This window comes from Bacillus rossius, chromosome 1 (genome assembly GCF_032445375.1).
Source record: "Bacillus rossius redtenbacheri isolate Brsri chromosome 1, Brsri_v3, whole genome shotgun sequence".
In the NCBI taxonomy this organism is placed as follows: domain Eukaryota; kingdom Metazoa; phylum Arthropoda; class Insecta; order Phasmatodea; family Bacillidae; genus Bacillus; species Bacillus rossius.
In genome coordinates this window covers 272041389-272068524 of record NC_086330.1, presented here as the reverse complement: position 1 = coordinate 272068524, position 27136 = coordinate 272041389, and the positions used below count along the sequence as shown (strand labels likewise).

Genomic DNA, 27136 nt, shown 5'->3' with positions numbered 1-27136 from the left:
TGGACATTTTGACCAAAATGTGAAAATCAGAAGAAAAAAAATTAAAAAAAAAAAAACGAAATGAAAGATCATTAAAATCTGTTAATTTTAACACACAGCGTATTTTTGTGTCGGCTTTAATACTTCCAATAATGTTCATGTAAGAATAACAAAAAAAATAATGGGGAATTTCTCTTAAAAATACGGCAGCAGTAGCTTGTGCAACGTAAGTGGGAGCGCGGGAATATTGTCTAGACAGGCTGGCGGCAGCACAGGCGGTGGATGCATAACGTCATACGGCTTACCTCTCCTTCCCTTGTCCAGACTTCAAGGTTCATCCCTCCCAGGCATACAAACCATCGTGTCTCTCTCCCCCTCGACCCTCTCCGTCCTTTGGCATGTGAAACTGTCAACATCCTTCCTCCCCTTCTCCAAACTGCGTGCAATGAAAGCAAGGTTTGTATAGTCCATTTCTGGTAAAATGAAAAATTTTTAAGGGCCCCCCGTGACAGCCATTTAACGTTAATTGTTTTGATACAAATTGTTTGTTAGTTACACAACATTATTTCTGCTGGAAAATCACTGAAACTTCAAAATTTCTTTAATGGAAAAATTTAGCAGGGCCGTAAAAGTATTCATTTTTGCTGCAAATGAACTAGGTACTCGCCCTTCCTGCCGGACAACATTCTCGGCGCGTGACGCATGGCAACTACAGTCGTGTGCCGCGCACAGCCACGAAAAACCTACGCAATTTCCAAATTGCACTTCTAGATATCCGACTGGAGTCTGTTTACGAAAAGCTTTTAAGAATTTGTTAATGCCCAACTGGTTCTTTTGAGATAAAATGGCTAAAAGGCATGTTTTCGTAGTTTTAGGTGTAAAAAAAACCCGTTACAAATTTCTTAAAAGTATCATAGGGAAATGCATTACACCTTTATCTTTATTTTTCCGCCATATAATGTTACGGTCACCGCTCAAATTTCACAGTTATCTGACGGGAACGAGATGACTGCACGCCAGTTCAGAGCCTTGCACTTAGATGTTTTACCGCGCTAGAACTACCATTAAGCGTCGCTCTTATCATCCCGCTTCACTAACACACACGCTGACCAGATGGCGCCCTAAAGCTGATTAGAGGAAGCATGTAGAAATGCAAGGCAGGAAATTTTTCCAGCTTATCAACCAGGACCCGGGCAAGTCTTTATCAAGCTTTTCACATTAAAATATAAGAGACTTGTATTGTGTAATTGCGGTGTTATTTAGCGGTTTTTCTTAAAAATCGCCTTTTTCGCATTTTCCATATAAATTCGCGGAAAAATTCGTGATTTCACCATATAATCATGGCCCTAGTTATTGCTCGCACGATAGGCGAGGTGTGGAATGTTAGAAGAAAGATAAATGCGGGGTAGACAGACGGCAGCCAGTGTGTTTCCTGCGCGGGGAATAAGTGGCGTAGCCTTTTTTTTTTATGCTGGGTGAAGATACCTTTTTCTATCAACCCACGGGAAAAGATAATTGCTTGAGCTGTCAAAATAAACATAGCTGCGGCAGTTAAAACAAGTCGAGGCGGGCGTGCATCCAGTCGGTCGCTGTGTATTGTCAACCGATAGTAATCAAAATCAAGAGAAATCCAGCAGGTAGCTTTGCCTTAACTGCGTACCACACTAGACACTCGCAAAAAGCTAAATTAAACACGTTGCCACAAAAACCTTTATCTGCACCCTGCCGGCAAAGGGACGTGGAATGGGGGTTGTTAAGCGCCTACAGCGGTCGACAGGAAGCACTCGGCAAGAGAAACGCAGTAACACGCTACTCACCACATGAAACTTATTTTCTGTCATATTTTCTTCGGATTTTCGGAAATTTTTTCACGGTTCCTGGAAATCGGGTTGTAATAGAGAGGTGGTCGCAATAAATGGGGTTGCAACAAAAAGGTTTTACTGTACCATATTTTTCGGGTTTGTTTTTCATGTACACGTGGAATATGATGCGTCCTCTAAATCCACACATGCCTTCATCCACTGTAAGGTTGGCATACAGAATGAAACTGGACGAGAAGGCTGTACAAAGGTGATCAAAATAAGGCCGAATTTTGTGTAAGGGATCATGGCCAACTTCGTTCCGAGCTACACAAGTTCTATTGTCATTTATGTGAAGATTTGCCAAAATAGAACTAAAACGGTTGCGGCTTATGATGGATGGTGCAAACTGTGTGGATATGAATGCAGATTTTGACCAGTAGTCTTGGCTTTTTTACGAGACACATATGAATTACGATGGCGAAAAATAAATATATTTCTTGCAGTTTCGCCGGTACCCAAGAACTACACATGCTATTTTTCTTAAATTTTTTTGCACGCCTTTGTCTTTCAACAATTGAAGCTGCATACTTGTTTGTCTCGTGTTTGATTTTACTACGGGTGCTGGAAAGAAAATCAAAAAACAGTCAAGGGGTGTGGATGTTTCGTCAAGGGGTGCTGAGACACCACTGCGTTCCTCAAATGATGGCAGTGGTGGGGGAGTATCAATAGGTGACCACACCAACTCAGCATCAGTGACCATTCCTGATTCTTTACTGTGTTTTCTTTTACTCCGGTTTGTGCCAGAGGTGCCTGGAATATCCAGGTCAACTATGGTGTCGTTTTTATTTTCTACAACAGAAATTATCGGCAGGAGTTATTTATTTTATATATGTAGCCTAAAGTGGGGATATGAATAAAGAAATATTGCTACTGAAATAGGCTTATACTTTTGGAAAATAATAATTATTCCTAACACTCATTGAATCAAGGCTTGAAACAAAATTGTAGTAATTATTATAATGTGAAATAATTGTTTCTTCCAAAATACCAATTACATAGCGTATTTTGGCATAGGCCTAAATGCTATGTCACTGCATCAGAGGAAAAATTGAGAGTTCAGCTATGTTGCTGGTATTATTTTATTACATTACATTTATTTTATATGATGCAAATTATTTACTTACTAACTTATGAGAACTCATTTCGTACAATTCCTAAACAAATAACATTTTGTACAAATGCTTACCCTCTTTACAGAGCAGAAATGAAATAAATAATTTATCTTACCTTCATCAGTGCTACTAGGATGAAAATCTGGGTCTACATCTGAATCGTCCTCTTCCACTTCGCCATCCGAAGCAGAATCGTAAATAAATTCAGCTGTCTTATCTGCACTATTATATTCATCGATTTTTCATCACAGAAAAATTCAGCCACTTGCCAATACAACTAAAATTCGCGGGAAAATCATTTTACAGCGCAAGTAAATAAAAACCCACTATTTAGTTACAAAAAGAAATACCAGATAGCAGTAGCGAACAATACACGTTAGTAGAGAAAGAAAAACGAGTTACAAAGAAATGGAATATGTTGCGGCCAATAAGTTCCTAAAAATCCAACAGATAGCAGCACTTATATAAATAAAATATACAGTAGAGACCCAAGAAAAGGTACGAAAAGCTTTTGCTTGATAATCATTCGGAAGTTCAAATCAGTGCATTTAAATGTGTAAGCCGGAGCGTGCCTTTAGCTTGGGCCGTTCATTATTTAACCTAAGCCCGATACATACTCGGGCTTGGGCTTTAAAGTGTTAAATAATTGTTAAGGTGAGTTTCTATTTTACACTGCCTTGAATGTGATCAGTCCAACATACAATAGATGTAGACCATGAAGAAACGTAAGTTGTTTATCAACACTTAAGAGGCCACTCCAGTGTTTCAGGGGCACTACGCAACCCGCGTTAACCTCATAAGATTCAATGCTATTTTCATTTTGCTTATAACTAATTAACTATTATAGATTTCGAAATGATGCTTGCTTGATATGTAAGACAACGCAGCTCTTATCAAAGCCCCTTTCTTCAAAAATGTGCATAAATTATGGTTCAAACCTAGACAATACACTTATGCATATCAGTAAAGATTAGTATAAAACCACCATTTGTAATTGGTAAAAGTAAGAATCCCAGATGTTTTAGGAACATAAAAACATTGCCCACAAAGTATTCATCAAACTTGAAGGCTTGGATGACTAGTAGCATTTTTGAGTCTCAGCTACATGCACTGGATGCGAAAATGGGAAGCCAAAACCGTAAAATTGTCCTTTTTATTGACCAGTGTCCAGCACATCCACATCACATAGAGCTGAGGAACGTAAAGTTGGTCTTTTTTCCTGCTAACTGCACCAGCCACGTGCAGCCTTTAGACTTGGGCATAATTCATGTGTTCAAGGTAAACTACAGGAAAAGGTTGGTGCAGAAAGCTCTGTGCATGCTGGAATCTGGAAAAGACCCCACCACCTTGAAGTTCAATGTTCTTGAAGCACTTCATAACATTGCTTATTCCTGGAACAAGGTACAGACAGAAACTATAGCTAACTGTTTCAAGAAAGCTGGATTCTTTTCTTCTGGAGTGACTGCTGTTGAAGAGTTATCAAGTAATGATCAACTTTATGAAGAAGTTGTAAAACTGTAAGCTGGTGTGTCATTTAGTGACTTTGTAGAAGTAGACAGTGATGTTGTAACAACAGAAATTGAAGACTTAAATGACATCTTCGACAACCATCTGACAGAAAATGCTTCTGTTGACTGTCAAGACAGCGAAGAAGATGAAGATGGTGAAGAACCTAATCCAACGCAGGCAGAAGCAATTCAGGCGGTGTGTACCATAAAAAAATTTGTGTCTAGTTTCAATAATGCTGAAGACCTTATTCCGACCCTGCACAAACTTGAGGTGGACATTGAGCACTTGTGCAGACTCCGTTCAAAACAATCGCACATTTCAGACCTCTTCAAAAAGCTTTAAGTAATATTGATTGTATTTGACTAAGTGTGATATTGAAGGTAAACATTGTATAGTGACAATTTTTATTAACAATTTTGTTTAAAGTGCTGTTAAGGTTGTTTTTGTTTTACTGTCTGAGATAATGAAGTGCTCATTATTGTGTAAAACTTGAGAATATGTAACATTTGACTTTGTTTAGTGCATACTATCTGCTTATAATGGTATTTATAACGGTTAAATATTAATATGAAAAATTTTTAGCATTTCCCACTTTTTACATATTCCTGCATTTTACATATATTTTTTCGGGTCCCTTGAAATATGTAAAAAAGAGGATCTACTGTATTCAGTTGTAAAGTTCAATAAGGCAGTGGTCGTTAAAATTAATCCAAGCTGACAAAATCAACATAAATACGATCAGCCACCAATCAAGCTGTTAAAATTATTACTAGTTTTCAGTTCAAATTCAATTGAAGTCCTAATATGAGCCAAAAACTCTAGGTTTGACACAAAACATTTCCAGCAGCAACAAATGCGGTAAAACTGTTAAGAAGTTTCTCTAGGTACTTAGAAATTTAGACTTATTATCAGGGAAAACTTAATAAAAAAGGTAAAATTTTATAAATTTATAGGTCAAGTGCTATATTTTTGAACTTATTATGCAAGATATTTTCGTTACTGTAATTTACTAAAATTCATTAATAATTCCGGTTTTTTCCCCCCATTATGGTACAAATAAAATGCATATTTCCTGCTTTTCCCAAAATTTAAGGTGGTGGCCACTCTGAATATATCCTCTGTGCATAATTTTTACTGATAAATTCACATCGAAATAACAAATGTTGGCAAGTACTGTACTATTCAAAACATAGACACTCTATAGATACAACACTCTAGATGAACAGACTGCAGTCGCAATTACGGTAAAAATTTATTCTAAAATCATTACCTACACAAAACACTGAACAAGCATAATTTAAAAATACATTGTACTTTAAGTGTTCAGTAAATTAAATTAAACTCAATATTGATACCAGAGAATGTACAAACGGAGTTTAACTCGAGCCGACGCACTCGACAAAGTTAACGAGGTGAGAAGTTTCTGGCAGATGGAACGAGCCAGACAAATGCACTTGGGAACCATCGCACCACAGTCTTGGTCGAACGGTGCACACGGTCACACGTGATGAAATGTCTAAATGAATCTGCCTGTGGAGCGAAATGCACGGTGACAGCCAGCACCCGACACTGGAATGAGGAGACGCAGACACAGGCAAACCACCACCACTTCCGCAGCGCTGGTTTATTTCCTGAAACAGTCACAACACCCTCTATCAGTAAGACACTCCGGAGAACCAATTAAATACTCATGTATCTAGAATACAAGTAATACATAGCTCAAAGAAAGTTGGTATCTGTCACGTGATGGATGCATGATGTCTGCACTGTGCAGACATGACAAGTGTAAAGGCAATCTCCGCACACACACCACACATCACCAGAGGAAGAAATGGTGACAGATGCTAGTGCAGTGCAGTTGGCTTTGTCTGGTGTTGCAGGGTTTGAAAGTTTGATAGTCACATCAGCCCCAGAAACACAATGGATAGTATTCACAAGTAGAGACCTGGCATCAATAACAAGCACGAGTTCAAAATAACAGAATATATCAAAACCAACTTTTTCTCCCAGCAATACAGAGCAACTGTAATTTCATACAGAAAAATATACTATTTTGCTTTCCTAATGGGGAAGTTGTGGAAATAAAAACAAATCCATTCTTCCAAATGTTGTTATTGTTGCATGACTTAAAATTAGGGATGGGCCGGTCGAATCCTTGAATCCTCGAATCCCACCGAATCTCTAGTATTCGAAAGATTCGGGATTCGAGGAAAAATATTGATGTAAATGTAGTACTTTAAAAACTTAAATGCTTACAATTTACTTGGCCTGTTTACGTTTTCCTTGGAACACATCCTATTGAGGTACAGCAGAACCTCGTTAATACGTGATGGTCGGGACCGAGATAATCACGGATTACCGAATTTCACGGACTAGCGATTAAAAGCCCGGAAGGTCTTGTCAAGCTTCTCAGACACCGGCGTGCAGCTGGGTTAAGGTCGTTCGCGGTAAGGGCCGGCCGTCTTCGAATTAGTGTCTCTGCTTAAAAAAATACAGCACTGCCTAGCCATTAGTTCATGGTCATTTACAACAGCCGAAGAGAGAAAAAGATAAGATCGTGCTGACCTTACACTCCCCCCCCCCCCCCCTCGTACAGCCGAATGCCAGCCAGACACGTCAGTGCGTTGGCGGGTGGAAACAATCAAAGGGAGACGGGAAGCAGAAGTCAGGACATCCCCCTCAAGTTTAAAGAGTGACAAATGTGACTGCTGAAAGGGGGGCGACACAAAGGGTCGGTACAAACAGCGTTGCAGAGTTTGTGTGGCCCTCGTGATGGCTTGCAGTGTTTGCCGGCCGCCGGCCCGCTTGACGTTAATTTTAAGTGCTGACAATTTTTACTTCTCTTTTTTTTCTTCTCTTTTAAATCGTTCCGGATTATCCGATTCCCGAATTAGCGCATCACGGATTAACGAGGTTCTACTGTATTGTACTTTTAATTCGTTATTATACAAAAAAAATTATGAAGCATGTACTGATTTGGGAAACTTACTTTATATTCATGAACATGGATGCATTGTCGCTACATTGGCATTAAATAAGGCATATATCACATATATATTCTCAGAATATGCTAAAAAATAAAATAAAGCACATTTAGGATCTAGACTAAAAATGAATCTTTTTTTTTTTTTTTTAAATAACTTTACCGAGAAATCTGTTACTTAGTAATACAACAATAATGCCGACTTTCATCACAAGTTACGGTCGCACATGTAGTAATAACTAGGGCCCCCTGAAAGTGGTAAATAAAATGTTCAGATTTCATCATTAAAAATTACCAAAAGCTGTGTTAAAATTCACTTTTAAAACACAAAAGCGGCGCTAAAATTCACTTAAAAACACAAAAGCGGTGCTAAAAACTTAAAAAAAAAAAAGTGTGTATTACCGTAAATATATCTGAAATTATTTAAGTTAAATAAATTTACTTGAACCTACTCATTACTGAATACCCTAAACAAATAGGTTAGGGAAGGTTACATATATTTATATGACAATACTTTTGATTTACACACTGATTATTAGTTTGTTCCCATAAACTAATTGGGAAAACTATTAATTCCTTTAACAAAATCGAGGACGCATCACAACTCCGAAATGCCAAAATTGATCACAACGACGACAGTTAGAAAACTGCTGTGTACCACAACGCCGAAAAATGTCATTACAGGGCTGCCACAAAGGTTGGGTTAGGTTAGGATAGACTAGGTTAGACTAGGTTAGGTTAGGTAAGGTAAGGTAAGGTAAGGTAAGGTAAGGTAAGGTAAGGTAAGGTAAGGTAAGGTAAGGTAAGGTAAGGAAAGGTTTGATTGTGGTATTTCGGCGTTAAGGTACATTAGAAACGCACACAAATTCATTCAGTTGTTATTTCGGCGTTGTGGTCAATTTTGACATTCGGCGTTATGGTATTTCAGCTTTGTGGTCAACTTTGACATTCGGCGTTATAGTATTTCCGCGTTGTGGTAACGACCCAACAAAATCTATAAAAACTGTTGGCCAACTAATCATCATCGTCACACCATTCGAAAATTAATGTTTGTTTACATTTTTCCGCTTTTTGGCGCGATTTAAAATGCTTGTGCCTGGTTCACCCGATAATCTGCTTGATACTACGACGCTGTTCCAACTATATGCCAGCGCCCCCGGCTGACGTGGTATGGCCACTCACGTAAGGCTGTTCCAAACACCGTTCGCCCAATCATCTGCTTGCTTTTGTATTTAACCGGTGTCGCTGTTCTAAGCTGACGTCAGTGCCCCGAGCGGTGTGTGTACGCTTTAAAACTTAGCCTGTTTGTCTTATCTATCCAAACATTATGCCGGAAAGGAAAATAAACGCCGTAGTTTTGCGTATTTTTACAGTATATTTTTGGGTTTAACATTATAATGTGAGCGTGTGTAAGCTTTTGTTTGCTTTAGTTCATTTATGATTAATGTTTGGCGGCCATGTTGCGGTGTTTGTTTACCATTGACGAGACAAGTCTTTAACCAGTATTTAAATTTCACGTAAAAACACTGCGATTTCGCGTTTTAATACAAAATTTCGTGTAAAAACTGTATTTAACGGTGATTTCGCGTTTATCGTCGTTTAATCGCGATCGCGAAAAGAACAGGCCCCTAGTAATAACAATGAAATAATGAATGACAAAAATTAATACATTATACAATTATTATTTTAATCACAATTCAATTTTAAATATTCTGATACACATTCTATTTATGAATTTTTTTAGGACCAAGTTTGGTTTGTGTAGACTTCCAATGATAAAATATGTATTATCTGAGAATTACATGATGGCCAACCAATGAATTTGTTAAAAAATCATTTTGAGCAACATAAAAAATAACTAATATTAATATAAAAAATTTTAATGGGTAGACTAGAGAAAACACCCCGTTACTTTTAACTTCGGGCATATTATGCTTTAGTGAGGCTTAATTTTAAAAGACGCACGACAATATTTCTTATGGCCTAAAACCATTGAAGCCAAGATGGCACCTTTCAGTTTCCATTCAATATTTCAGGAAAGCGTTTACCTTCCTTTGGGACTTTAAACAAATGTCAAGTTGGTAACTACAAAATACTGTTCCGTCGGATGTTGAATTTCGTTTTCCGATTTCCGTGGATACATGAATCACTGTACTCACAGATAATGCCTGAATGCCTTAAATCCACCAAGTCGGATTCTACAGCAATTGATAAAGTGACTAGATTCTTACGTTGACATCATCCGGGCCTGCGGCCCCTTTTAAGTCCGATATGCCACCGCCCAAACACCACCCACCCTCCATTCAAACCTCCCGCCTACCCGTGCATACGTGTGCGTGCGTGTGTGTTCGCCCAGCAAGAGGGCACTGTCGAGCCAGTGCGCCGCACCCCTAAAAACATAAGTATATATAATTGTGTTGTTTGTTTTTATATTCCCTAAGTGCAACGTGACGGCACATCGGCCGGGGGGGTTTTATGTACTTTTATTTTAAAATAATGTATTAAAATATCATAGTGTTTCTGGACATTCCCGAGGAAACCCGAAGCCAGACAATAATTAAATTTTTAATCTTAATAATTATAATTTGTACAATCTTTTCTCTTTATTCAAAAATTGTCACATAATTTTTAAGGCATTCTTGTCATGCTAATTTAGTTTCCCGTGGCACGAATTCGCAAATATCTTTTAACTGCAATTGTTTCGGCGGGAGGACGCCATGTCTGTCGAGCGAGCCATGATCTCAGCCCGAGTCTTCCGCCATCAACGATCGAGAGCAGACGCATCAGCACTCCGGGGACCTCACCGCTTGTTTTCTCTGCCAAGTAATTCTGTTAACTTTAATTTCGTCTCAATCACTTTCTTTTAGTCCTCGGAGCTACTCTCGGTCGGGGGACTGCTTCATTAATTAGTTTACGGCCAGTCTCGGTCTTTTTCCTCGTACTATGTAATTTAATATGTGACCACGTGGTGGCTCATTACCCCTAAACCGATTCGTGCTGCGGGCGTTTTGTACAGTTTCAACCGTGTACGTGTGTGAGCTGAATTAGCGGAATAAATCAGGCGTGCGAATTTAACGTATTATTCTTTTATTTTCAATCTGTGTGACCATGTGGAGTGTGACGGCGTGTGGGACGCCTGAGAGCCCACTGCGTAGGTAAAAGCGTGCCCGACGCTGAGAGCGGGCAGGAATTAGTGCTTGATGTTTTCAAGGGGGAATGTCATGTCTCACATGGGCGACGTCACGCCCTGAGTTAGGAGTCTCACCGGGTCCACGTGCCGCACCACGTGGTAGCGCCCATTAACCTTCCACCTTAAAGCCGACCGATCGACTCCCCCCCCTCCCCCCGCAACAATGCGATCCTACAGCTAACCCAGAAATAAACATTCTCGAATACTGGAAAACTCAGTATGCGTGTTCACCCAGGCTACATAAACTGACCAAAAAATATTTGTGTTCACCACCTGCAACAGTGTTCTCTAAACGTTTGTTCAGCACTGCAGGAAACATATGTGACCAAAAACGGAATCGTCTTGATCCAGACCGTGTCAAAATCCTTGTTTTTTTTTAATAAATATTTAAAGGGTTAAATAATTCTGCATAATGTTAAAATTTTTCTCTTAACTTATAAATTATTTTATAATTAACCCTTGAGAACTGGATTCAGATTCGAGGGGTGGATTCGAGGTACTGTTTGGGATTCGGATTCGAGAAAAATGGGATTCCAACCATCACTACTTAAAATTTAAATTGTTTGGCTTGCTTTTGTATACCCTATTTTTAAACAAACATACTTTCATTGAATAGGTTTTGTTTTAATGAATAACCACACCTAACAAAAAATGCTTTTTTCACATAAGTTACACCCATACTTTTCAAACTTGATTTTTGTATAAAATATGCAACTACGCAATAAAACATGTTAACTATGGTTTATCCTCAGATTTATTTATTTTATAGATAAAGGAATCCTAATTATGCTATATCAAATACAATATATTTGTGATATATTAGTAACTACTAGAACCAAGTTATATTTCCCTGTGTTATGATTCTTTGAAGAAAAGATATTAGACTGTTTGCTGTTTTGTGTTTCATTGACTCTATGATGATTAGGGGCTATAGATGCTATTTTTTTTTACTAATTTCTAACATAAATGCTATTTTAGCTAATTTTATAAATTTTTTTTCCCAGGTAAATTAGTTTAAAATGCCCATCATGCGTAAAATATCATTTATAAAATGCCATATAACTGCATAAGACTTACCATCACTTCAGTTAATACACCAAAAAACACAGCTATCATCTTTTCTGCAGATTTTCTCATCTCCCATGGTTGGCAAATAACATGAAAACAACAGGCTCTCTTGCATTTTGCTTACACAAGAGTGTAAAGTAGACCACAGCAGTACTGCAGATACTTGGCATTCCCTCACTGTTACACTTGACCCATGTGGTGGTTTTGCTAATAATTGTTCTGTACAATAGTTTTCACGACCAGCATGATTTGCTTATATTGATTGCCATGTCTCTGGGATAGTCACGTTACATGTATCAGAAATTCTATGAATTAAACAAGCAACTCAATGCGCTACCAATTTTTGAAGTAAAATAAGTATAAATTTTTTTTGTGGTTTCGATTTAGAATGGCGTGGAAAAAAATGTTTTCAATACAAATATTGAGAAATGTAAATAAATTGCATTAAAAATGCTTATTTCACAAAAATATATCCTAATTTTTAAAATAAATGCCAATTTTGGAAAAAAAAAAAAAATATGCTAAATTTTCCAGGCCCTAATGATAATTGTTTTCAGTACCTATGAAGGTGACGATTTGATTGGCTACAGAGAGGATCATACAAGGATTACTGATGCTATACTGCATTCCATTACACCAAACTTAAGGATCGTCAAAGAAACTACAACTCTTTAGCAAAGTTAGCTCTATGCTTGTTACTTTGAATCTAATTCTGTAATAAATCATGATACTTCACACACTGGTTAATAAAGTCACAAAACATTGCTGAATACTGCTTAATTTTTAAGTTTATGTGTATATGAATGTCACTTAACTACCAATTCTGGATAGCAATTTGCTAAACGATTTCTTGTGGCAAGTGGACTACAAACACTTTATGGTACTAATCTAGCAAAAATAATAATATTGTGGTAATCATTTATTTTGAATAAGTTGATATTCACATGAGTCTGACGTGTATGTTAAATGTAACTTGACTAATAGAATCTGTTGCAATATTGTAAATAAAGGTGTCTTGAAGGTAAGTAATTGCTGTATCCCACACATAAATATGTTTGCCAAATATGACAGAAAGCATATTCATTGTGTCAACTCATACTGGATTTATTAGTTACTGTATGCAATTCTTTAATATAATTTAAGTGGTAAATACTTTCTAGTAAGTCTCTCAACATATCCGTTAACATATGTATACATAAGTATTGAACTGTAAGTCCTGTATTCACATTTTTCTATTAATTAACTACTGGATTTTACTAAACTTATTGTGTCATATATGCAGGCAACAGCCAATCACACTATTTCAGACGTGTCAGTACGTTTCTCTGTTGGGAAGATCTGTAATGTTTGGCAGCACTGCATCCACAATCAGGAAAGAAAGGAAGTAACAGTGGAATGGGCGGGACTCACTTCTTCTTGTTGTTGCGATCGCGACTGCCACTGTCCTCGCGAGGCCTCTTCTTGTCGTTGGAGGACGACTTGTGCTTGCTGCTGCTGTGGTTGTCGTGATGCTTCTTCGAGGGACTGCGGGAAACACACGTCACTCACTGCACTGCCCCCACGACTTACAATCACAATAAATGAATTTGCAGATGCAACGGTCTCACATCATCCTCACTACCAAAAAAATGTGTAAATTTTTAGATCTAAATACAATAAAAACATATTAAAGCTCTGTCTCACACAACATGATAGTTACTTAATTTTCTTGTCACTACGTACTATTATTAAAGACTATCCTCGTAAATTTATCTCAATTTTAAGTTTTTTAAAATTTATGTAACTAAATATTTACTGTCATAAAATGGTCTTAAAGTTATGTGTATGTCCCTAATTATGATCACTTTCATGACCATGACACTTTACAGCTTGAAAACTACACACATTTAAAAAACACATGGAGACAAAATTTGCAACTATTAACAAAACAAATGCAAAAAAGATAAATTTTCAGGAATGGCCCGACACATTTACTTGCCATCTAATATTTAGGCCGCGAAAACTTAACTTTTTCATATTTACTAGCACAGTATACTGGTACAAAAAAAAATGTGACCTAGTCTTTCAGTACTCACCTGAGATGTGTAAACATGTAACCTCGGTAACAAGCAAACTCATGTGTTCTCATATTGTTCATTTTACAAATGAACTTATAATATGATACAACGCAAAACTTAACGAAAAATTCTTGAAAATAATGCTGAGCATGAAAAATGAACTGATAAATAAAATTGTCGCTTTTCAAATACCAAAATACATACTTTCTGCACCCACTGCTAGAATCTTCTGCCTAAATCACAAATATTGCTTGCCACCATCAAACACAGATAGCAATTAGCAGCACAAAACAACCGGAAATTTTAAACTATTAGAAATTGCTACGATAAAATCGTGGTTTTGCACCAGATTTTCGACAAAGCATTTTATTAAAATACTGCCAACGTATCTAGTTAAAATTCACTAAGCAGTTAATACTATATAGTTTCCGTACATGTTAAACGTTATACTTTTATGGCATTACTAAAATAGTAACATGAAATACTACAAAACATACATTATAACACTAAGTATATATTCGTATATTTGGTTTTACCTAAATGATCGAATAAGTCTGTAAATACTTCCTACCAACAAACCTTAACCTTATTGAGCTGATTTAACATTATTATGTTAATTAAAATTTTTCAAAATTTTTTTTCCAGTGATGAGATTTCAACTACATCCCTTGAGGATACCAAGCACACATTCAACCACTAAGCTACTAAGTCTCTTGGGAATTTAGAAGAAGAAAATGTATTATAATCATTGTAATGCCAGTTTTTTTCATAGGTATTTTAAAACTTGTGATTACTATGACTATGACTTAGTTTATCAAATATATTCCAGTGTAGTTTCAATATCAAAAAGTTTTATTTGGCTCACTAATGTGTTTGGTATGTCCCCTAATGTTTACGAAAGTGACTATATACGGGTTTATGTTGCTACACGTGGCACATTTTCATTCATTGACTTCCATTCCATTTCACGAAATCACTACTACCAAATGCTGTATACCGAGAGCTAAGATGTTTACACATAAAAAAAAAAAAATTATTCATAAGAGATATAAATAACTCCTGCAGTTATGTTTTGACATTAAATCCATACAACCCATAATACCACATTTACCTGAATATATTGCTTTGATTTTTAACAAAACTGTGAACTGTGGAAACTAAAAGTGGGTTGGGGGGGGGGGGGAGGGGGGTTTCCCTCCCATTAGAATTAGAATCACAAACTTGTATCTTGCCACTGGGAATGGCTTAGTTAAAAAACTACAGGCTCTGCCTCTTAAATGTTTCACAAATGCCACTTCAGACCACTGTTAATTACAACATTCTGAACTTCCATTTAATTGAAAAACTACATGCTCTGCCTTATAAACGGCCTCATTTAAGCCACTTTTAGTCTTTCTGAACCTCTGCAGATGAGAGATGATGGATAAAGGAGAGGGTGCAAATGGGGTTTTGTCACTGGGTTCCTTCTGCTTCTCTTCACTGTGGCTGCTGGGGAGGGCACCCCCTCCCCCTCTTTCAACCTCCCAGACATCCACAGAGTATCACCACATTTTAGACTTTTTATATCCACAGTGTATCACCACATTTTAGACTTTTTATGAACTCAGAAACAGCATTATATTTAGAGTCGCAGTATTAACGGGTAAATACGGTATTCACCAGAATGCAAGGCAACATGAATGTTAAGCGAAACTTACATTTCACTTTTTAATACGCAGAAAATTATTTCTTTGTCTCATGTTGTAGAAATAAAATAAAATATATATATATTTTTTTTGATTTACATACTTTTGTAATAAACAAAGTGTAAATATTAAAAGAAATCAAAACAAAAACAGTTATATTGAAGACTGCTGAGTATTGCTGACATTATTAAACTCACTTTTATACTCCACCATATTAATACTTTATACTTTAAGATAAAAACATACCAGAATCTCCAATGATTTTATTTTTCCTGGTTAATTTCAATGAACCCAAACAACACACTTGAATTATTGTCAATAAAAATGGTACATATTTTCCTACATAATAACTAGCTGTTTGTTTACTTTCATTAATGTTTTGGCACCATCAAAGATATGAAGGTGCTCAGCAAGACTGCAATGCCTCTGCATACAATATTTCATTGGATAACTATGGAAAGCGCTACATGGCTTTATATTCTTTTCATCACTTATCATCTCATTTACACCTCTTTTAGTACAAGCTGATGCACCCATGCTTTGCTACAAAAGTCTACAGGCAGAACATTCTCACATTGTGCATTATACATGCCCCTCCTCAAGGATACGCCATTAACTGCACCTCAAAAAATAAAACTAAAATAATATTTTGAAAATTATCAAGTGGAAAACAATTGTTAGAACCAAGATAAGAGGAAAAAATACAAACTAAAGATTGTCATCTTGGATTCAACATTTATAAGGGCCATCAAATTCACATTTATCTTAAGGCGATTGGTGCATGGAAAATATTTCGACGAAACTAACTTAACAGTACATATTTACTTTTGTTTCTTAATTTTAAGTAATGAATATACATTAATTTTTTTTAAATAAACTTTTAACCGAGTTAAGGTTTTGTAAACGTATTTATTTTTCTGCCGAACCTACAATAAAATGAGAAAACTTAAAGAACATTAATATAAAGTGTAGTTTAGGTAACGAGTGTACAAACAAACTGCCGTAACAAGAATCAGATAAAAAATAATTTGGTTGTTAAATCTGCAGTTAAGTTTTTAAAATGTCCATGGCTCATTGTTAGTCTATTTTAAAAGATATTTAAAAAATGAATTGGTAGTCAGGCAGAGCCCAGCATGGGCGCTGCCAGAAGTGAGAAGAAAAGGATGGGATGGGAAAGGAAGATGATGAGAAACAGGAGACAGGGGGGGGGGGGGGGGGGGAAGGGGGTAGTGGTGTATAGCGGGATACAATGTCAGTGATAACAGGAGAGTGGCGAAGACACCGCTTCAGCGACACAATGTCAAATAGGAAACCATTCAGAAAGATCCGTAAAAAAACTAAACGATCGAAATGCATAAAAAGATTGAAGGAAAGAAACAAACAACTTGTTAATGCTGGTTTCAGCTCTGCTGAAAGATAAAATTTTAAACTTTTAAGTGTTTTTATCTGTACTAAAAATCTGATTGCACATTGCGTATTTATTATAACGTCACTTTTTTTTTTAACTGTACAAAAGAGCTAATATTATAAATTAATCCTATAGACATCCAGTTTAACAGATGATGGTCCTGCTACACAGAGGGAAACTTCTGCCTGTGTGCCATCTGAATATCAAAGCAATCATGACGACACCACCAGTGCTAACGTCCAAAACATAATGGAGTAGGAAATTTAATTACATAATTTCGTACAGTGCTTGTTACCCAAGTATGATGTGGGGATCATCGTGCTTGTTCCATAACGCAGCATAGATCATGGGTTTGAGTCCCACCTCTGACTAAGGTGTCTGTGGCTACCTTAGGCTAAGTTAGTGTGTAAGTACTCCTCCAATTAGGCTATCATCATTATAACTGAGATGGTAAAAAGAAAAAAAAATCCTTTAAAAGGGGGAAACGTCTCTTAAAATATTCCTATAAATACATAAACTCAATGTTTATTTGTTTTCAACTGCACTTAATTTAATTTTTTGTTTTAACAAAAATATTCTGCGTACACTGTAAAAAAAAAGGGACAATTACTAACAGAAAGGTTAAGTATATTTACATTTTGGTAAAGTTATTTTAAAATAAAACTACAATTTGTGTAATTTTACATAAATTATTTCCAAGAGTTTATCTTAAATTACACCTAAAATTAACTCACTTGTCGCAAAGAAACAGTATGTCTGAAAAAAAAAAACTTTGCCTAACGGAATTAAGTTCCGAATAAAGTTATGAACGTCTATTATTAATACGTACAAACAGTCGGTTCTCTCACAACAACAAAAAAAAACTTTCAAGATAAGTTTGTACATAGAACTTTTAATAATGTAGACTATTTCATCAATTATGAATTGATAATGCAAGATATATTGCTGTGGGTTAATGAATATTAGAGTATGCATGTATTTAATTTATGTTTATGTTATACAATATGTGTGCTTTAATATTTAGTAATATGTGGCTGTATATATAGCTATATATGTATGTGTGTATACATACAAAAGTTATATACCTTTTATCAAGTACAGTAGAACACCCCTCAACCGTAATTCCCACAAACGGAACTCCCGATATCCGGAACTAATTTTCCAAAAAAAATTAAAACATTACAAAACATCTCCAAAACATTTCCGCACTGGAACGAGGCGTTTTTGCTTTTTCCTGACTGTACATGTCTTGTAGGCGCGCGCGCGTGTATGTCTGTCAGAGAGCTAATTATAGCCAGTCTTTCCCGCGCATTGCGTGAATACACCGCTGGTTTTCGCTTCGGACATGAATTACTATAAAGATGTTTATGCTATAAGTAGTTTTATTGTTTCACTATGTCAAGTAAACGGAAAATTCCGGCCGGCCCGAGAATGTACACCGACTCCCACTACACACGCTGACACACGTGATAGCCAGTAACATTTACTTCCAACGTGTGATGCTGTGATGCTTTCAGTTTGTAGACAATAATTTAGTGTACAAATATGTATTATGTACATATTTATACGTTAATATATGGTTAAACAGTCTACATTTACCTGTATTTCTCTATCTCTGTGTTTTTAAATGAGATGCTTAAAGTGTTATTCTTGTGTATGTGAAATGTAAACTGTGCGTGGCAGTGACTATACACTCTCCAGGAAGTGTGAATCACTAGCACGTTGTAACGTTTTCCACCCCCGACTCACGTTTGTTCGGGCGCCATTGGTTGTTGCACAACTCCCCAACCAAAGGGATTTTCCAGCGGTTCAGTGGTTACCGAAAAATGGCTACACAAGAGTCTGTCGCATCACTTCCACTCAACCCACTCGCAACACGTTGATCCAGTCCTTTTTCAGTCTCGCTTCCTTACTCCTCCCCTGTGCACCTTACACCCACGTTTTCTCACAGCCGCCCCTCCTCCATCTTGACCTTCTTCCTCCTCCGTCCTCTCTTCCGCCGGCAGTCCGTATCCCTCCGCCACACTCCAAATGAGGGAATTTGACTTCACCACTGTTTAGCAAGCTCACTTATTCTGACGAAGTCTAATTTCAGAAAATGTTTAACCACTATTATTGACGTCCTACAAGTTAGTTCACGCGCAAAAGTTTCAAGCTAAAAAATAAGTGGATCAGGGCGCAATAAAGTAGTTCCTAGCCAATAACAGCCCCCTGGCTGTAGACAATACTGCTATCAAAGTTGGAAAAAAAGTGGCTTAACTGCCATTTTATCAGGGCATGGGGGTAAGCTGCAGTCCACCTCACAACCCCCCAGATAAAGTCATCCTAATGGGTGACTCTCACAACATTCAGATGGCTTTCTCTCTCAGCAGGCTCACGTCAGTCACTGCACTAGTAGCATGATCAACACAAATAACATTCCTCATTCTCCTCTATATAATAACACCACTTATCTACACAGGCTCTTAGTTGTCCTGGCTTCTAGTCTCCCACTAGGGTAACCCAACCATGTTGCCCCTACCACATGAGATCCAGTCATGGCCCCTTTCTTTAACACCCTCAAATCACATGTCACAAAAGTAAGGCTTCAGTAACCCTTGATTAAATATACCCCGCACTTCATTATTTTTGACCCCCACCAGTTCCCAAACATTCGGGCCCACTGCCTTGCTTAGCCTGAAAGGTCCCTCATAGAGTAGGTGAAGTTTCTTGGTTTCCTTCTGCAAATAGTTACTTTTCTCACTAACTCTGAGTAGTACTAGGTCCCCTACCTGGAATCTCTGAAACGGTTTACTTTGCTGCTGACCCCTCTTTAACGCTGCATGCTTCAAGCGAAGGCGTACTTCTTTCACCCTATCTTCCCTACTCAATTCATCGCCTGCAGGAAACACACATTGTCCTGCTAGCTCATCCCGTTGTCTTTCATCTGTCACAATCTCTCGAGGAGAGAACCCGGTCCCACTGTGTACCTGCTCATTAAGCACTCTGTTGATGAGCGGAACTGCATCAGCCCACTTACTATGGCTATCATGGCAGTAGGTACGCAGCAATCTCCCTATTTCCCGCATGACTCTCTCACTAGGATTGCTTTGGGGATGTCGGACAGAACTGTAAACTACTTCTGTTCCTGCCCAGGCACACTCCCATCTCCACATGTCTGATGTAAATTGCGTCCCATGATCACTAAGCACCCTCTTAGGTACCCCATACTCACTGAAATACTGATTGATCAGCTTGCTAACACACGCAGCTGCGGTAGCTTTCTTTAATGGATAACAACAGACCAGCTTTGAGAACACATCCAACACTACGAACAGATACTGAACACCGCCCCGACCCTTTGGTAATGGTCCATACAAATCAACTGCGATCAGCTCCCCGGGCACCTCAGGAATAATCGGCACCCAACTGCCCTCCCAGCTCCTATTCGGATACTTGGCCTTCTGGCATATGTCACAACTCCGTAATATCTTCCTAATACTCTTCTCCATGCTCACCCAGTAGTAGCTATTTGTTGCTAACCAAAGAACTTTCTTGGCCCCAAAATGACCATTGCTGCGATGCAAATGCCAAACAAGCCTTTTCACCCAGCACTCAGGAACACATAACTTCCAGTCCACTGTGCCTGCCTTTTCTTTTCTGAAAAGTAACCCCCCAGATAAACAATACCACTGCTTTAAATTTTCTGCCCTTGCATTACTTCCCACCCGATTGGTGGTTTCCAATGACTTGATCACATCACCCCACACAGGATCCTCTCTCTGCTGTTCCCCTAGCTGACCAAACTCAGCCACCAAGATCTCGTCTCGCTCCAAGGTCATCCCCGCCATCACTGGTCCCGTGCGTGGTTTTTCCTCCAGCACTATTTTCTCCCCCTCTATCACGGTGCGGCTCAACAGATCAGCATCTTGGTTTTCACCCCCCTTCACATACACTATCTCTAGACGATATTCCTGCATTGCTAAACACCAGCGTGTTAGCCGGCTTCCCATTAACTTGCAAGACATAAGGAACGAAAGCGAATGGTGGTCTGATAATACCACAACCGAGCTACCTAACAACAGATTACGCAGCTTTCCCAAACCCCACACTACGGACAGACACTCTCTCTCAGTGACTGTATACGCACGCTCCGCAGGGCTCAGCGTCCTACTCAGCAACCCTATAAGCTCCTCTTCCCCCTTCTCGCCTCGTTGAAAGCACTTCACCCCTATTCCGTAACTGGATGCATCAGTGCACAAAAAAAAAGGTTTGTTCATGTTAGGATGCCTTACTATACAGTTGTCAATAAACAAGGCCTTTGCTCGTTCAAAACTGTCTTCACACTCCTGCTCCCACTGCCACTTACAACCTTTCTTTAATAACCTGAGTAATGGTTCCACAGTATCAGCAAATCTTTCGGCAAACCGCCGGTAAAAATTACACAACCCTAAAAATCCCTTCAGCTCCTTGACTGACTGTGGCCTAGGAAAATCTTTTATTAACTTTACTTTATCAGGGTCCGGTCTGATCCCCTCTGCACTGAGCTGAAACCCCAAAAACTTTACTTCTCTTCTCAGAAACTTTGACTTGGATAACCTCAGTGTCAGGTTCACCTCTCTAAGCCTACACAACAGTTTATCCCAAATTTGTACATGCTGTTCAAACGTCTCTGTGGCAATCAGAACATCATCTACATAAGTATGCACCACTGACTCTAGCTCGGGTCCCAACGAAGCATCCACCGCTCTGCAGAACTCCCCAACGCTATTTGGTAGGCCAAAAGGGAGCACTTTAAATTGATACGACCGCCCTCTGTACAAAAAAGCTGTATACAGCCTATCTTCCTTCTTTAGTGGTACCTGCCAATACCCTTTTGTGAAGTCGGTCGTGCTGATATATTTACTGCCGTAAAATGATTCAAACAGGGAATCAGGTTCGACCGGGCTTTGCCTGTCAGGCACAATATGATCTTTCACCCCCCGGGAATCAACACAAATTCGTACACTCCCGTCGCTTTTCCTTACACAGACAAGCGGATTGACAAATGGGCTGTTCCCCCGCTCTATAATACCCTTCTCCACCATTTCTTTGATCTGTCTTTCCACTTCCTCGCTGCATGCTCTAGGTATTGGGTAACTTTTCCCTTTGAATGGGGTGGTTCTGGTCACCGGTATGGTTGCAGTATACTCGGTTGTCAGCCCTGGCTCGTCGCTGAACACATCGCTATAGCGGCGCAGTACTTCCCGCAGCTGCTCTCTCTCCCCTTCACTCCCCTCCTCACAGGCCGCCAACACACTGTCCAACCTCTCCTCCCAGCCATTCAAGGACACCTGGCTCCTGCTTATCTCTTCCCCTCCTACAGCAAGCGCTAGTTCTCTCTCCTCTCTCCCCTTCTCCCACTCCTCTACGTACTGCACTCGCAGCGACCCCCCACCCCGCTCGAACACCGTTGTGCCCTGCAGCATTCTGTATTCTTTAGAGCTTACGAAAATACTCCCTGTCACAAAGCTTACTACTACTTCGTGCGTTGCCATGAAATCAATGCCAATTATTATTTCCTTAGCTAACTGTGGGATGACCAAACAGTTTGCAAAATACTCATCTGGCCCTATCTTGAAATTCAGATATACCTGTTTATTTACTTTCTTGCTTTTTCCCCTTGTTGCTCCTATTATGGTTAACTGCGGCACCGGAAGTACCGGAAACTCATATCCTAACCTGTTTAAGTTCTCCAGAAACTGTTCGCACACACCAGACACTTCCGACCCGGAATCAAACAAGATTGCCACACCCTGGTCTCCTACTTTGCATGCCAGTTCCGGAATGATTCTGCCTTTCACTACAGTTTCTGCCTCGTTTAATAAAAAACTTCTATCGTCAGTGAAAATTACATCAATACTGTCACGGGTTTCTGCCCGGTCAACAGACTGCCTCCTATCAGTGTGGATCTGCCTAACCTGGCAGCTTAGGCTAGGCGACCCTCTCCGTTTCCCGGAACAGCACCGTCCTTGTGTTCATTGTTTTGATTTCTGTCTGTCCTCTCTCCTGCTCCGCGCCCTTCACCGGCAGTCGCCCAGTCTCCCTTCCTTCCACCCCTCCATCTGTCTCTCCCCTGTCCTTGCCACCCCCCTCGCCAGTTGCTGTTGCCATCGGCTGGCCTGCCTTCTTCCCTGCCTTCCCCCCTCACATTCCCGGGGTGACCTTGGGCGTCCCTCCCCTCCTGCGCTACTCCACTCCATCCGTCGCCTCTTTGGCCTCCGCCACTTCCCCCCATCCCACGCTCTAAGCGATGGTCTGTGTCACGATTTCCTGTCCTGTAAAATCCTCCCCCCTTCTCACGCAGCGCACTGAGCCTATCCAACTCCTTCAGCACTTTTCTAAGTTGCTCAATTGTCGTGATTTCCTTGCCCACTAATGCCTCCTGCACCCGCAGTGGTGACTGTGTGTAAATCATGGTTATTATTTCCTCCTCACCTAATGGCGTGTCATAGTACCTGGCTCTTTCTACCACACTACTCAGATGGCTCTCCAGGCTCCCTTCAACACACCGTCCCCGGTACAGTTCAGCTCTATCAGTTCCCTGAATTCTCTTGTCCCAGTATTCCGCGGTAAACTCACGCTCAAAGTCAGCAAAATTTGCCATTCGGTGGTCACAGAGCCTAAGCCAGTTGCTACTACCCCCTGTTATTGACCTCTTGGCCACTACCAATTTCTCCTCACTCCCACAACCATACATAGAAAAAAACTCCTTTAGGTTGCTGGTATGTTTACGCGGGTGTACATTTCCGTTCCCGGTGAACTTCGGTATGTCACGATCGTGGTACTGTGGTGCACAACGTCCACCCCTGCTTGTGTTGTCCTCCCTGGTCTCTCCCCGCTTGTTTACTTCCCCCTGACTTTCACAGGTAGCTGTTTCTACTGCTGCACTTCCCAGCCTGCTTGTTCGACTCCGGTTAACAAGCTCACTTTCCCCTGGCTGCACCCTGACCTCCTGTTCCAGCGCTAACATTTTATTCCCAAGCCTTGTTATTTCCTGGCTATGCTCAGCAACTTGTCCGCTGACCTCCATCCACCTTCCCTCTCCCTGTTCCTGCCCACTTTCTACTACTCTCAGGCGATTTTCAACCTCACCTAAACGCAGTTCACAGGAGTTCTCAAAGCTAATCTGCCTAGCCATCACTTTATCTCCTTCCTCCCTCATTTCTTTTCTGAAAGCACTCATTTCCTCCCGCAATCCAATAAACTGATTATTCTGTTCACGAAATTTGTTCTCCACCGTTAGTTGGAATGATTGCTGACCTTTGATAATTTCCCTCAACATGTCCATGACTTCACTACTTTCGCTACCTTGCGGAGATAGCGGTGTGCTGTCGGCCGCACTGGGTGGGCTAACAACGCTCGCGCCAGCCCCTTCACCATCTCTCTCCCTTCCCCTACTTTCCCCTCCTTCAGCGGTTATCCCCACATCCTTCTCATTCCCGTTACTCCGTTCTGCGTCACCCCTCGCGCCACCGCTACGAGTATCTACTGGGGCCATGACTGTATCCTGTGTTTACAATACTTAAACCACTTGCACAAAGGTTATATAACTCCTAATTACGTAACTATGTTTACCCTTATCCACAAAACACTCGAAAGCAGGACAAGAATAATAAGCAGACGGCCATAGTTCTAGAACACAAAGAACTATTGTTTCACAGGAGCTCGGCTCGACGGAAAACCACACCATGTGACAGTTACTTATTTCCTCCGCAAAACACAACTCCCTCAAAAACCCGCGGAACACAGCTCATCCATCCAGTCTCGTATCGGCACTTCACTCATGTTTGTTATGGCAAATTACACTGACCTTAATCATCCTGTTTCAGGAATACCTTACACGCAGCTTCTCCTTTGTTTCTCTTCTCTCGCAGCCATATTTCTCCCTGAATACTTCTTTCTTCAGGTCCCTGTTCGGGCGCCAGCTCAGTTGTAACGTTTTCCACCCCCGACTCACGTTTGTTCGGGCGCCATTGGTTGTTGCACAACTCCCCAACCAAAGGGATTTTCCAGCGGTTCAGTGGTTACCGAAAAATGGCTACACAAGAGTCTGTCGCATCACTTCCACTCAACCCACTCGCAACACGTTGATCCAGTCCTTTTTCAGTCTCGCTTCCTTACTCCTCCCCTGTGCACCTTACACCCACGTTTTCTCACAGCCGCCCCTCCTCCATCTTGACCTTCTTCCTCCTCCGTCCTCTCTTCCGCCGGCAGTCCGTATCCCTCCGCCACACTCCAAATGAAGGAATTTGACTTCACCACTGTTTAGCAAGCTCACTTATTCTAACGAAGTCTAATTTCAGAAAATGTTTAACCACTATTATTGACGTCCTACAAGTTAGTTCACGCGCAAAAGTTTCAAGCTAAAAAATAAGTGGATCAGGGCGCAATAAAGTAGTTCCTAGCCAATAACAGCCCCCTGGCTGTAGACAATACTGCTATCAAAGTTGGAAAAAAGTGGCTTAACTGCCATTTTATCAGGGCATGGGGGTAAGCTGCAGTCCACCTCACAACGTCAACACAGAAGTAACACAACACTGCAGCATTAGTCGTACTACCTCCCCCGAACCCTCTTCACCATCCTCTTCGCTCACGCATGCACCCACCCACAGAGATAAGAAACACGTGCCTGCCAGCTTGCTAGGATGAAGGTCATTCAACCGGCCCGGAGGCCGGCCCTACCGCAACTCCCCTTACCCGGAATTTTCCCATAACCGGAATAGACCTCCCCCCAATGATTCCGGTTGAGGGGGCTCTACTGTATTAAATCTCTTATTGTAGCATGTGAATGTAAATGCTGTATACAATAAAACAAGTTACATTCGTTTTGCACAACAAATTTGTTATACTCACTTTCTTTCTATTATTTATACTTCCTACTTATTGCACTCATAGAGGTGAACGCAAGATAAAGTCTCTCATTCTACAAAGGACAGATTATAATTTTCCATTTTATTTAATCGCCAATTGCCTTAACACAAAAGTAATGTAACAGCAGAATTCACTATATTTAGTTAAGATTACCATTATTATGATTACTGCTAATACAATAACTTATTTACGCTCTGTATCCATTTTTTATAAATATATTTTTAGAATTCAGGCATGGGAAAGCTTACAGTTTTAATCATGTTTCACGATGTCCATACATGTCCATGTATAATCGAGGAAACAAAAAACCAGAGGCACAAACCTATCAAAATTTTGTCTAAAGCTACTTTTTTGCTTAGTTTTAGAGTTGACTATGCTTAATAACATACCAAAAGTTTACAGTTTGTGCGTCATACCGAAATCATGCATAAAGTCCTTTATGACAGTGTCTTACAGCCATCCATTACAATATTTTCATTAAACGCATTTTCTGCCATAGACTCTCGATAAAAGTATCTAAATAATCTAGGAACATTATTCTACACAACCATGTAAAAAAATTCCAAAGCTGAAAACTAAATTTGAAATAAAAATCGATAAAGTTATTGATTATAATTCTTTTACTTAATTCTGGAAATAAAATTATGATTTACATACAAATGAAGGGCCTAACGTAAAAATCACATACATAAAATTTTTTGCTTGTACTTTAAGCTTTAAGGCGGTATAATATAAGGAGTTTAACGCGATCAGTAGAATCGCTAGAGTAGCCTATAAGCAACGGATTATGAACCTTTTGTGGTCGCAGCAAGCCAACGAAACGTGCGTTATACGCAAACTTAATGGCCAAATTAACAAGTTAGTCAATTAATTTTGTTTAGGAAATGATGCAAGTATGTGAAGTTTATTCGATTTAGTATATTTTAGTTACATTAACGCAAGTAAGATAATACTTTAACACTTTTCTCTTGCGAAGGGTTCTGACTAGGCTATATAAAATGGTAATGTACTTACTTGTCAGCACTTGTCAACAGGAACACACTAAAACCCAGGTTTAATTATTATTTATGCAAAAATCTATATAACTCAGGTAGGCTGTCCTCATAAAGCCAGATTTAAGTATTAATTTTAATTTTCTGGTAGGCCTATACGGTTGGAATGGGAAAACGGAATCACTTATTAGGTTTAAAGTAATGTAGATACTCTAGGGTTCGAATATTACGACACATTTAGGATAAGGCATATCATACGAGAACATGTTTTCAGTATGTAAATTATCAAGAAAAATAGTTTTATCTAAGATTAAAAACCATGATTTAAATAACTAACTACTTAAATTAATTCCAAAACTAATCAACAAATATTAATTTCTGAAAGTTAGGTACTGACTC

At 39.4% G+C, this 27136-nt stretch overlaps 1 protein-coding gene across 2 annotated transcripts in view; it reads right to left on the bottom strand.

Annotated features, from left to right (window-relative positions):
• Positions 1-5695: 5695 nt before the first annotated feature.
• The window catches only part of LOC134527601 (FACT complex subunit spt16), a 219764-nt gene continuing 198323 nt past the window's right edge, over positions 5696-27136 (bottom strand). For both annotated transcript variants that reach the window (XM_063360430.1, XM_063360432.1), the window contains 2 exons: positions 13114-13227; positions 5696-6093 (listed from right to left, as the gene is read on the bottom strand). In XM_063360430.1, the coding sequence (XP_063216500.1) occupies positions 6087-6093; positions 13114-13227 (121 nt within the window). In that variant the 3' untranslated portion in view covers positions 5696-6086. The remainder of the gene's footprint in view (positions 6094-13113; positions 13228-27136) is intronic.